This window comes from Mastigoproctus giganteus, chromosome 2 (assembly GCF_048544385.1).
Source record: "Mastigoproctus giganteus isolate SK-2022 chromosome 2, ASM4854438v1, whole genome shotgun sequence".
Taxonomy (NCBI): Eukaryota; Metazoa; Arthropoda; class Arachnida; order Uropygi; family Thelyphonidae; genus Mastigoproctus; species Mastigoproctus giganteus.
In genome coordinates, this window is record NC_143576.1 from 161,470,275 (window position 1) to 161,484,028 (window position 13,754).

General features: G+C 38.4%; 1 protein-coding gene across 1 annotated transcript in view; it reads right to left on the reverse strand.

Annotated features, from left to right (window-relative positions):
- The window catches only part of Pitslre (cyclin dependent kinase 11B pitslre), a 233,911-nt gene that overhangs the window by 98,856 nt on the left and 121,301 nt on the right, over positions 1-13,754 (reverse strand). The window contains exon 12 of the mRNA XM_090389610.1: positions 8,494-8,615. Coding sequence (XP_090245736.1) covers positions 8,494-8,615 — 122 coding nt within the window. The remainder of the gene's footprint in view (positions 1-8,493; positions 8,616-13,754) is intronic.

Here is a 13,754-nt window from a genome sequence, read left to right on the forward strand (position 1 = left end):
ATACATCATCAATATTGGCACGGAAACCACGACAATTCAACTGAATTATTGTTTTCATTATTTGTTTCTTGTTACGCTTTCAGAACGTTTTCTTGTTGTTGAAGTTCTCTGATTTTCACCTTTCTTTGGAAAGTAAGGCTTTCCCGCGTCCATGTCTTCTTCGACAAAAATTTCTAGGACACCATCATCTGTAGATTTTTCATTAAGATCCATTTTCTCTTGATGTCTGGAAGTTCTGATTTGTTTTTCTTTGCATTCTTGATCTGAGGGATGTAGTTTTCACTTGGTATGGATATTGGTGTATTGACTGCCTGAGTTTGGGTTGTACTGTACACAGTTTTGATGTCATTTGAGAAAGACTCTTTTGGGGGGTACTGATAATTCAGTTTGCACTACTGTTGACTGGTATGTTTTGGTGATTTCGGAATATGTAGGTCTGTTTGGATGGGTTGGTGGTGAGATAATCCGCTTTGCTTCTTGATAGGAAACATTGTAGTTTGTTTTGTATTTCTGAATAAGTTTTTCATTTTTCCATCACTCATGTTTCAGCATAGGCAGGGTGGTCTTTTTTACAGTTTGGGCATATTGATTGAGGGACAGTACAGGTTTTGCAGTCATGTTATACTGAACCACACTTTGCACAAGTAGGAGTTCCCAGGCAAGCTGTCTGGGAATGCCCATACTTTTGACATCGGAAGCACCGTAGAATTTATGGTAGGAATATATGGCCTGACATTGCATACCAGATATCCGGCCTCAATGGATGTTGGATGATGCAGTTTCTTAAATGTCAAGATGAGATTTCGTGTAGGGGTCAGATTGCCATCTTTTCTGTTGGAGATTCTTTTGACTTGAATTACTCCTTGTTCTTTGAGTTCTAGCATTTCCTCTTCAGATACATGTAATAAATCCCAGTCTGTGATCACTCCTTTAGTGATCTGTGGGGTCATAGTTACTGGTAAACCTGCAAAGAGATTGATGCTCAAAAGTCGTTCAGAATGTTTGGCGTTGGAGGCCTTGATAAGAATATCTCCTGACCTCAGTCTCTTTACGGACTTGGGAGATCTAGCTCTACTTTCTAGTTCCTTTTGGACTCTGAATGGTGAGAGTTTGCCAATTGCATTTTCACCAGTTGAGTGAATGATCAAGAAAGTTGGAACTGGATGTGTCTCTGTCTCAGTTTTCTGGCGTTTGGAAGTTCCTGCAATAGAACTATCTTTCTTTTTGGATGTCTGGCAGCCCAGATAAGTCATAGTTTGATTTACTCATGACATGTTTTTTTTGGCCCTGGGAGATTATCTTTTTCTCCCAGATTAACAGCCCCACCACATGAAGGCAAGAGCGGTGCCACTTAGTGACTTAAGCGAAGAGAAGGTTAGTATGTACTAAAAAATAAAAAAGGGGGTTAAAGAAAGGTACTTTCCTTTCTAAGTTATATTATTTGAATAGATCTATTTCATTCTAATACTCAAGAGTTAACGGACTTACAAAATTCGGGAGAAATGTATTTACAGTAAAGCGTATCAGATAATCACTATGAAAAGGCACTGTGGTCACTAATATCGCTTGGCACTTGGGGCTTACAGTTATGGAATAAGCCAACAAAAACGCCACAACTTGTTCACTGCCTACGTCAACTACTTAAGGCCATCAACTCCGTGCCCCACAGCTGGCTGATAGAGACATTGAAGATCTACAAAGTCAACCCAACACTGACACTTCCTGGTAGCAACCATAGTAAAATGGAGGCCCACCATCGAGGTCTAGATCATCATGACAAGACCGATAGAAATCAGAAGAGGAATCTTCCAGGGAGATGCCCTGAGCCAACTATGGTTCTGTCTAGCACTCAACCAACTCTCCACCATGCTCAATAACAGCAAGTACAGATATACCCTAAAAGAAGGGATGAACAACCTGTACCCTTTCTCTCACCTGATGTACGTGGATCAATGGCACCCAACTCTGAAAATCAATTTCAGCAGCTATGCTGATTCACCGAAGAGTGCAATACTGATATCAGGATGCAGTATGGCCTAGACAAATGCAAGACCCATGGACTGTATCAAGAACATCTAGTTGGCCAAAACTACTAGTTTTGGAGATTGAAGGAGATTGAAGCCATGAGAGAGGGAGAGATCTACAAATATCTTGGAAGGATGCAGGCTCACCAGTTAGATCACAAGGATATCAAGGCCCACCTGACTGAGAAATATCATCGAGACTAAGAAGTCAGCTAAAAAATCTGAATGGTGGAAACATGGTCACAGCTATAAACACTTACACAGTGCCAGTACTAATGTGTTTCTTCGAGGATCACAGATTGGACCAATGCCAAGGTGGAGGAGATTATGAAATCTACCAGGAAAATGATGACAAAGAGCCACAAACCCCACCTGAAGTCAGCTATCAAGACTCACGACAGCCCGGAAAGGAGAAACAGGACTGATCTCATTGAAAAACAGAACAAAAGAAGGCAATTAAGAACCTGCAGGATTACTTCCAGGAAAACACCAAGCTATAAGAAAGATAGACAAATGGCACTCAGCTTAACAAGGAGATCCCATTCACACAAACAGAAGAAACAAAGAAAGATGAGTGAAGAAGGGACTCCATGGGAGACACTACAATGACTTCCATCAAGAATACATAGATAAGATGACTTCCAAAGCTCGACTCATGAAAAGGAAGCTCTTCGAGGCCATATTCGTGCTCGCCACCCAAGAACAGGTAATCAACACCAGGAACTACAGGAAATACATTGCCAAGGACATGGGAATGACAGATAACACATATCGATGATATCATCTAACCTCAGTAACAATCCAGCTGATCGATGCAGGATGATCATCCAGATGGAGTACAATCAGACACAACCAGGATATTACATCAAAAGCTAGTGCAAAAATACCCATCGATTAAAGAAAGTTTACTGTACTATAAGTATGAATCCACTCTATCCCTGAAGGCTACAGGCAAGGCAGGGATAGCATGGACATACACAAGATCTGAGATGAGAGACAGGTGCTGAAGGACTGGAAAGAAAGCTTGATCATCCCGTTGTTCAAGAAGGGGAACAGAAAGAAGTGTTCCAATTATAGAGGCTGTTGTTGTATTTGGGTTTTTTTTGGCACAAGGGCCTCTTGGGCCATATTGTGCCTGTTCATGATTTGCTTGTCACTAAGATGTTGACTGGAATTTGTGGGTTGGTCACTCTCACACTAGCAAGGCTTTTGTGGATTTATTGGATGATTGTTTTCTACACCAGCATGTTCGGGAGGCAACTAGAGGGAGTAATACTCTTGATCTCATTATCAGTAGTGATTCTTCATGCATTAAGAATCTGCAGATAAAGGAACCACTAGGTGGCAGTGATCACAGTGTGCTGAAGTGGGATTTACTCAAGGAGGTAACTACCATCAGAGGTAAAGGGAAGGGTTTTTGCTTTCATAAAGGTGACTATGATGGTCTGAGACAGACCATTAAATTCTATACAGTGGGACCAACTGATGATGTTACCAACAGCAAATTCAAAATGGGAAGCATTCAAGGAACTAATCTTGGAAGCTACCAGGCTTTACATACCAACCAAGAAATATTGTTCAAGGTTCAGGCCTAAATGGTTGTCAGATGAACTAATGAGACATATGGCAGAGAAGAAAAATGCATGGGATACATACAAATTAATGGGTGACATGGAAGCCTATGATAGATATAAGTTGGTCTGTAACCAAGTCACAAAGGAGATTAGGCAGGCAAAGGCAGATTATGAGAAATCCTTGGCAAAGGATGCAAAGAAAAACAGAAAAGAGTTCTTTACCTATTTAAACTCAAGAAGGAAAGGGATGAATCAGATTGGTCCACTGGATGTTGATGGTTCAATAGTTGAGGATCCTGCTCAGGTGGCTAACAATCTAAATGAGTATTTTGCATCTACATTCACACATGAGGAGTTATTCAGGAAGGGGAATGTCGTAGGTGAAGTAAACATTGGCAGTGAGCTAGATGATTTTCAAATAACTGAGAGGAAAGTAAAGGAGAAATTGTTGAGGATAAACATAAAAAAGGCACCCGGGGTGGATGGGATCTACCCAGTTATATTAAAGGAGGCAGCAAAGGAAGTAAGCAAACCCCTAGACATAATTATGAGAGCTTCTTTGGACTCAGGGGAGGTACCCATAGACTAGAGATGTGCAAATGTAACCCCAATTCACAAAGGAGGATCAAAGGCTGACACAAGTAATTATAGACCTGTTAGTTTAACTTCGGTTCCCGGAAAATTAATGGAGGCACTGGTTAAAGAAGCACTGCAGGATCATCTGGACAAGAATTCAGTTATAGCTCAGACACAGCATGGTTTTGTTAAGGGCAGGTCTTGTCTGACCAATTTGATTGGGTACTATGATGTAGTCACAAAAGAACTGGATGCAGGGAATAACTTTGATATTATATATTTGGATCTTAGAAAGGCTTTTGATACTGTTGCGCTTGGAAGACTGCTGCACAAATTGGAGCAGCGTGGCATTGGAGGCAAATTGCTGCTATGGATAAAGGAATGGTTGAGTGGCAGAAGACAGAGAGTGGTAATCAATGGACACTGCTCAACATGGACTAATGTTATTAGTGGAGTTTTTCAGGGTTCAGTGTTGGGTCCATTGTTGTTTTCTGTATTTATAAATGATATTGATGATGGTATATCAAGCTTAATGTCCAAGTTTGCAGATGATACAAAGGTTGGCAGAGTTGTTAAGGACACTACTGACACTATGCTGCTGCAACAGGATCTGGAAAGGTTGAGAAGATGGGCTGAGAGGTGGCAAATGAAGTTTAACATTGACAAATGTAAAGTACTACATATGGGAAACAGTAACCCCAGATTAACGTATAAACTCTGTGATATTACGCTGACAGTGGTAGAGAATGAAAAGGACCTGGGGGTAATTGCGCAGGCAGATATGATATGAAGTTCTCTGAACAGTGCAGACGAGCTGCAAGAGTAGCTCATGGTGTCTTGTCAATGATATACAGGAATGTTTCTAGCAGGGATAGGGATGTGATTATTCCCTTGTATAAGGCATTGGTCAGGCCACACCTTGAGTACTGTATACAGGTCTGGAGGCCTCATTTCAAGAAGCTGCTGGAACGAGTACAGAGAACGGCAACAAGATTAGTGAATGGAACAAAGGGTTGCTCTTACGAAGAAAGGCTTAAGTTTTGCAAATTACAGAGTCTGGAGACTAGGCATCGGCGAGGTGATCTGATAGAGGTGTATAAGGCTTTGAATGGCTTGAGCATGCTCAATGCCAATGGGATTCTTCCTCTTGCTCAGAATAATCACCTGAGAGGGCATAAATTCAAATTGAGGAAGGACAGACGTCGGATAGATGTGCGGAAATTTGCCTTTAGCCAGCGGGCAGTTGGTTTGTGGAATAGACTTCCAACACTTGTTGTTGAAGTTGATAGCCTAAACAAATTTAAGGCTCAGCTGGACAGGTATTTCGAACGAACGGAGGGGTGAAATGGGAGTAGTGGTTGTGTTTGTTTTTTTTTTTGACTGATGCTGAATAAGCTTGCTTTCTTGCATCATATGCCTCTACTAATGCTAATTATACAGATTTATGTGTTTCAAATAATTAAACAGTTCCTCGAAATTTGCTTCATTGCCAAGAATATGAAATAAGGTTAAGGGTTCCTGTAAATTGGATAGAGCGCTAAAGCTTGATTTCCTGACTGTTGAATGTTGGGGACATTCTATGAGGATGTGTTTATTGTTTGCTGCGACTGACGAAAGAAACACTGAAGAGGATTCTCTCCCATAAGCAAATACAGGTGAGTTGGATGCGAATGACCGATGCGGAGCCTTGCTAGAATCACTTCTTGTTGCCTGCTTTTCCTGGAACTAGATGTTCACAGTTGTTGCTCTTTTTTTTTTTTTATCTGCAGCAGTTTATTGTTGATTTCAGTTTTCCAAAGGTGAGACCATTGTTTCCTGCATGTTGTTTTAAAGATAGATTTGTAATCGGTGTAGGGCACTTTTAGTTGTCTGGAAGATTCAGAGAATTACAGAGGCATCACATGTGAGTAAGCTGTATGAGAGAGTATTAGAGCATAAGATAAACATGGGGATAGAGGAACATCATGTGGAGAGAATTGTGAATATGTACACCAACACAGGGAGCAAAGTAAGAACAGTGATGGGGGTGATGGAGAGCTTCGAAATAACATCAAGTTTGAGGCAAGGAGGCATCTTGTCACCACTACTGTTCATAGCTATCAAGAATGAAGTGCAATGTAGAATGGCAGTCTAACGTGGACAAGACCAGATGAAAGTCATGCTCTTTACAGATGACCTCTATATGGGGGGAGAGAGCAAGGAACAAGTGCAACGATGATATGCATGATATGTGGGCTAGTATGGCCAATGAATTTGGATTGGTTTTCAGTCAGGAGAAGAGTGAAGTAATGGTTCTAAAGAGGAGTGGTGAGCCTGATGAATACATTACAATGGTAGGGAAAGAGCTAAAAATGGTTAACAACTTCAAGTATCTAGGAAGCACCATCACAAAGACTGGAGTGATAGATGAAGAAATAAGTAGTAGGATATAAGTGGGTGGGAATTTCTACAGGCAGATAAGAGATCTGATCTGGAACATACCAATGAAGTTTAAGAAGGCTATACATCAAACCTATTATGCACCAATTGTGATGTTTGCATCTGAAACTTGGACCATGAGGAAAAAGGATGAAAGCAGAATGCAGGGAGCAGAAATGAGATTTGCGAGGAGCATAGTTGGAAAGACAAGATAAGACAAAATCAGGAATGATGTGATGAGGGAGGGAATTCAGGTTGAAAAACTCCAGAATAGGATTGAAAAGTCCCGTTTTAAATGGTTTGGACATGTCAAGAGGGTGAATAAGAGGCGTTTGTCAAGAAGAATGTTTGATTTACAATTAAGGGACAAAAGACCAAGGGAGAAACCAAGTATAAGGTGGCAGGACATGATAAAGACAGATGTCATTAAGAGAGGAAACTGGAGCGAAATCAAAGACGGAGAGAAGTACATGGACAAGGCATGGTAGCGAGGCTTCATACATCAACCGATGGAATAGCGGAACGATGACGGATGATGATGATATGCACGAATCCCAGGATACTAGAGACCACTTCTCCCTAACTACACTGGGAGCATGCCATAATAATGGAAAAGATCCCACACAACAGACCAGATATAATCCTCATCAATAAGAAGGAAAGGGCTACCTACCTGATTGACACAGCAATGCCCAACACTAGCAGCCTTCAGAAAACCAATGAGAAAAAGATCAGTAAGTACACTGACCTAAGACAAGAAGTAGTCAAACAAATGTGGCATAAGGAACAAGTAATGACCATCCTGTGTCAACCACTGGTTGGTGCCAAAGAGCCTCTATAAGAACCTAGCAACAGTAAGCCTCCCAGAGAACACTTACATGAAACTAAAAAAAAAAACTACGATTCTGAACACCAGTAGGATAGCAACAGAGTTCCTCAACTAACAGTATGAACAATATAATAGTAATTTGACACAATCCATGCACTTGGTACCAGTACCTGTCATGGGGCAGAAAAAAATTCCAGAGAAGAGAAAAAAAGTTTAACAATAATAATATTATTATTATAAACTTTTTTGCAGAAGAAGAAGAAGAAGAAGCATGGAAGAAGGCTCCAGCATAATTCGAGGGAATAGGTTACCTCGAATTCTGCTAGACTGGATTACTTCAGACCACTTAAATCGGGGAATAATACTGGATTACCTCAACAATAACAAAGTAACACTAGATGCCACCTTTATAGATATTTAATGTGCTGCTGTAGCAGTCACTAGGATGAATGAAGAGAAACTAGAAACCAACAAATAACAAAACAGAAAGACCCAATGTCCAACTCCAACTTGGATTTACCCGATGTAGTTTTATGCTACATTGACAATGCTATTGATGTTTTACCAGCATTACCACAATCCTTTCACAACATAATTCACACTTCTAACATTATTTGCTGTTTTCCTAGAAATAAAGGTTTATGCAAACTCTGAATTTACACCTTGAATACTACTTCATACATACTCTCTGATGTTGTTGTTGTTGCTTGGGTTTTATTGGCGCATTAGCGACTAAGGCTATAATGCACCAAAACCTGGTCATAAAAAGTAAAATTTTCAGTGGCCTAATGATTTAGGTCACTAAGTCAAGATATACTCTCTGACAAACGTTTGAAGAGATACTTGATCTCTCTCTCTCTCTCACTGCTACCTGACTTGTTGTTGGTTTCTGTGGAACATTAGCATCTTAGGACATTTTGTACCAGTGCATTATATCTGTACAAGTATATGTGTGCATTGTGTTCACAGGCCAATTTGCATATTGTGCCAGATGTGCTATCTAACTTAAGATAAATTGAAACATTGAAGAAAAGAAAATTAATTGATATAAAAGTTATACAAAGATTCAAACCTTTAAAATGCCTTTGTGACTAAGAAGCAAATTTGAAGTTTTCAGGTCACGATGAAGAATCCAATTATCGTGTAGATGTGCTACTGCTCTCAGCAATTGAATCATTAATGTCTTTACTTCTCCTAGGGGCGGAAACAGTAATTCGGCTATTAACAAAAGGTTATTATCAATAACATCATGTTCATTAACTATTTCACAAGTATAAATTGGACAACAATCTCTATATCAAGAAACAGCAACCATACATGGACAATGTAAGGTTGCTGATTTGTACTAGTTTACTCCAGACCAGATACCAACTTTATACCAACACCAGATTTATTTTAGTTTTTCATTTAGTTATTTATTTTTATCTATTTATTTATTTTTCATTCTGTTCAATTATGTGGTATTGGCTGAAGCGTAATCCAAGCAAGAGGAAGTAGCCCATCAGAATTGAGCCTGCTCAACCCACTCAAGGCCTTGTACAACTCAATAAAATTGCCATGCAGGTGCCTAGTCTCCACACACTGCAATTTGCAGAACTTAAGCCTTTCTTGGTAAGACCATGCCTTCTTTCCCCTCATAAATCTTGTTGCCCTTCACTGTACTTGCTAAAGAAACTCTACATCCTTCCTAAAATGAGGCCTCCAAACCTGTACACAGTACTCAAGGCATGGCCTGACCATTGCCTTATACAAAGTGATAATCACCTCCTTTTCCCTACTAGCAAAATTCCTGCATATCATGGGGACAATACCCCATGACCTGCTCTGGCAGCCTGTCTACATTGCTCAGAAAACTTCATATCTGACTATACAATTACTCCCAGGTCTTTTTTATTTTCTACAACCCTAAGTGTAGTACCACGCAATTGGTACGTTACTCTGGCAATATGCAATACAATTGCTTCTCAGCCCATCTGCCCAACTTTTCTAGATCCTATTACAGTAGCACACCCCCATTACTGTCATTAACAACCCTGCCAACCTTTGTATCATCTTCAAACTTTGACATTAAGGCCGATATACCTTCACCAATATCATTGATAAATATACAAAACAACAGTGGGCCCAACACTGAACACTGGGGTACTCCACTAATAACATTAGTCCGTGAAGAGCAGCGTCCATTGATTATCACTCTGTTTCCTCTCACTCAACCACCCTTTTATCCATTTTATCCTTCAAGAAAGATTGTTGCAGACTATGCCCTCTTTAGAAATGACGAGTCAAATTTTTTTTTTGTTCATAACAATGGCACTACTGTCCCAACTTTGCTGTCAAGATGATTTCTAAAGCATCAGCAGAGATATGAACTCAGTTTTTGATTTTCTAATCTGGATGAATATTCTCTCACATTCAGCAATGACATGAGGAATTATCAAAATTCCAAGCATGACTTGTACAATTTATTTTTAAAGGTTTCTTGTGCACCTGTCAATTCTGAAACCAAGGACCACTGTATGTAAGTTCTTTCTTCTTTCATAATAGTATATGGTAGATTCTCACACTGAAACTGACAGAGCCGATGCTGCAGTTTTATTATTTTTTGTATCTATATAATATCGGTGTTTAGATACACCATAGATAACTCTTAATAAACTACAAAGTAGTTGTGGTAGGCATCATTTGCTCTTTCTCATATTGTGCTCTGCCTTCACGACGAGTTGCCATGATATTGCACTACTTCGAATAAGTAACGCTTCACTAATAGAGAAGGCTATTGTTACTTATTCTCAGTTGAGTACCACCACCCAGACAGCACTGTTTCACGGCTATTGGCCAATCATCAGTGGGTGGGCAGGTACCCTGGTATTGCAGACATGACGACCCAGTTGTGAAGTTAATCACACAATATGAGAGATGCCAAGAGGTGTAGATGTCAATATTTAAAATAAATAAATGCACAAAGCATAATACTTTAAGAGTTTGGTATCTATATAATATCGGTGTTTAGATACACCATAGATAACTCTTAATAAACTACAAAGTAGTTGTGGTAGGCATCATTTGCTCTTTCTCATATTGTGCTCTGCCTTCACGACGAGTTGCCATGATATTGCATTACTTCGAATAAGTAACGCTTCACTAATAGAGAAGGCTATTGTTACTTATTCTCGGTTGAGTACCACCACCCAGACAGCACTGTTTCACGGCTATTGGCCGATCATAGTTATTGTTACTTATTCTCTATTAGTGAAGCGTTACTTATTCGAAGTAGTGCAATATCATGGCAACTCGTCGTGAAGGCAGAGCACAATATGAGAAAGAGCAAATGATGCCTACCACAACTACTTTGTAGTTTATTAAGAGTTATCTATGGTGTATCTAAACACCGATATTATATAGATACCAAACTCTTAAAGTATTATGCTTTGTGCATTTATTTATTTTAAAAATTATTTTTTGTGAAAAGAAAAAAGACAGAAAAAAAAAAACTGAGTGAAAAAAAAATACTGAAGAGTGCCTATCTATTACTTCATCTGTTTCTATATCTTTAACACTACCGAGAAGTACTGGAAACTTGTCCATAAAAAATTTCATTTTTGACAATGACGCACTGCCAATTGATGAAATTTTTTAAACCTCAGCATTTATAAGAATATAATTTTTCAAAGTGAACTCTTAATCATGTAATCATATGTAGCTATATTTCCTCACTGAGCAAAAGAACAGAATCTTTTTCTCTTGTATTAGACTCTCTACAACAGCAGAAATACTTATGACCAGCCAGAATCATCTTTCTGATAAGTTGGATTGAAGAGCAATGTTTGTATTTTCAACTGTTGGTATAACAATTAAAAGAAACAAGCAAACTGCTTTATTCAAACTAGAAGAGAGAAACATGAAGACTTTCCACACAAGTGAGGATATGCAGAGAATTATCAAAATTCTTGATTGCTTGGCTTGTTTAGGATTTCTTTTATCAAATTTGTCTTCTTTCAAACTTTTGGATCACGAACTGGATTTGAAAGTCAGTGACTCTCATTAGTAGTAATTTGTTGTTTTCAATTTGGGAATACTGAAGAGTGCCCATATTGCTTTTCTCACCACTTCCAACTTGATCTTTAAACAGACTTGTCACAGATTACCACTGTTCTAGTTATGCATTTGACCAAAGACAGCCAACATGTACACCATACTTCAAAATATTATTTATTTTTTTTTACTTCAGATGCATGCAACTGAAGTTTTCGGTTTCAAGTTGCTAGAAACAATGTAATCACACATTTGCAAACAAATGAGCATAATGACAGCATGCAATGCATTGAAAGAAATGCAAAAATAGATTTTTTGCATTTCTTTCAATGCATTGCATGTTTCCCTATGGCAAATGTTTTGTCATAGGGAAACATTTCTGAACAGATCAGCATAATCAGCATATCACTGTCACCATGAAATTCAAAATCAATTTTTGCATTTCTTTCAATGCACTGTATGGTGTCATTATGCTTATTTGTTTGCAAATGTTTGGTTACAAGTTCCTAGCAACTTGAAACTAAAAACTCGCATATATATAGAGTGTACAAGGCAAGCGCATTACCTTTTTTCAGATTTTACAATACATAGAAATTTCATGCATATGCACTCTGAAATTTTATGCTATAGTTCTTTGGCATCTTATTGAAAGAAAGTGTTAATTAGTTTTGCACTACACAAATACTAAGAAATGATGATCGCAAATAACAGAGAACACACATTTCTATTTTGAATGTAGATTACTACAACTTATTTGACAGCCAATTTGTTAAAGAAAATAAGCAGAAATTTAAAAAAAATTTTAAAACCCCAATTTTGGAGTAGTTTTATTATTTTTTGTGAAAAGAAAAAAGACAGGGAAAAAAACTGAGTTTTTGCAAAAAAGATGGAGAAACTGTCACAAACTACATTAATGGTGGGTTAGAGAATGGTCAGATTGAGGAAAAAAACAGTTCTCTGTCAAAAATCTACAGTTTGCAACTATGCTAGTAAAAACAACAAGAAAATAAGCACCGAAATTAAGTTATTAAAAGTTAAATCTTTATAACAAAAATCAAAAATGGAAACAAACATGATATAAGTGCAGATGTGTTTTTTTATATATTTTTTCAACTAATTTATAACTACATACTTATGCTGGTATGCGGTTGTACAAGACTTCTGTTATTTAGGGTGTTTTTTTTTTTTTTTTTTTTTTTTTTTAGGATGTGGTGGTCATTCCTTGACCTTTCCACATCCTCCGTATTTGGTGGTGACGGGCTCGAACCCCGGTCTAATCAAGAAGCTTGTGCTATGCACTGCTGCTCCTTCCCACCTGGCTACGGAGGCGCCTACAAGACTTCTAGTCTTACAAGTATTATATATTTTATATAGGAAAGAAATGGAAGGTATATTATTATCAATATTATATATATATAGGTATTTCAAAAAAATTAAATGCATTTCGATTTATGTAAAGTAAATAATCAAACGAAGAATGGAAGTGATAAGTTTAAACTTTAAAAAGGGAACATAACGGATTAAGTAGTGAATGAAACAGAACCTTATTAAGGCAGCTTTGGGAATATATTATATATATATAAAAAGTGATAAGAAAAATAACAGTGTAATAAAGAAATAATAAAGAGAAAGAGAGGGGAAAAATAGATTTAATATAATACATATAATCATAACAGGACATTGATATATAAAGGGTACTAGGAAAGTTTTGCAATATGACGCAACAATGAATCACAGGAAGCTGCTTGTTGCTGCATGTTCATACGTGCATAGTAGCCGCCGCGCCAAGTCGATGGGCTCAGTTATTCATTAGTAGTGAGAGTGTAAAGTGCTTGCGATGGCATCGTGGTCACGAAATGAGATAAGGACAGTTTTGCGGTATAATTTCATGCGTGGTTTAACCATAGACCAGTGCTTAGAAGAAATGACTCTTGCACTAGATGATGATTGTCCACATCGTACAACGATATTCAGGTGGTATAGAGAATTCCAAAGGGGAAATTTCACTCTGGAGTATTCTGAGAGGCCGGGAAGGCCACGAACGTCAGTTACGGAGGAAAATGTTACTGCTGTGAGGAAAATGCCTGACGAAAACAGGCGAGTAACCTACCAACAGATAGAGGATACTTTGGGCCTAAATGCACCAGCAATTCGTTCGATTCTGCAAGATCATTTGCACGTGAAGAAACTTTGTTCTCTCTCTGGGTGCCGCATCAACTGACTGAAGAGCAGATGACACAACGTGTGACTTGGTGCTGGGAGATGTTAAAAAAGTTTGATAAGGGACAATCTCGGTATGTG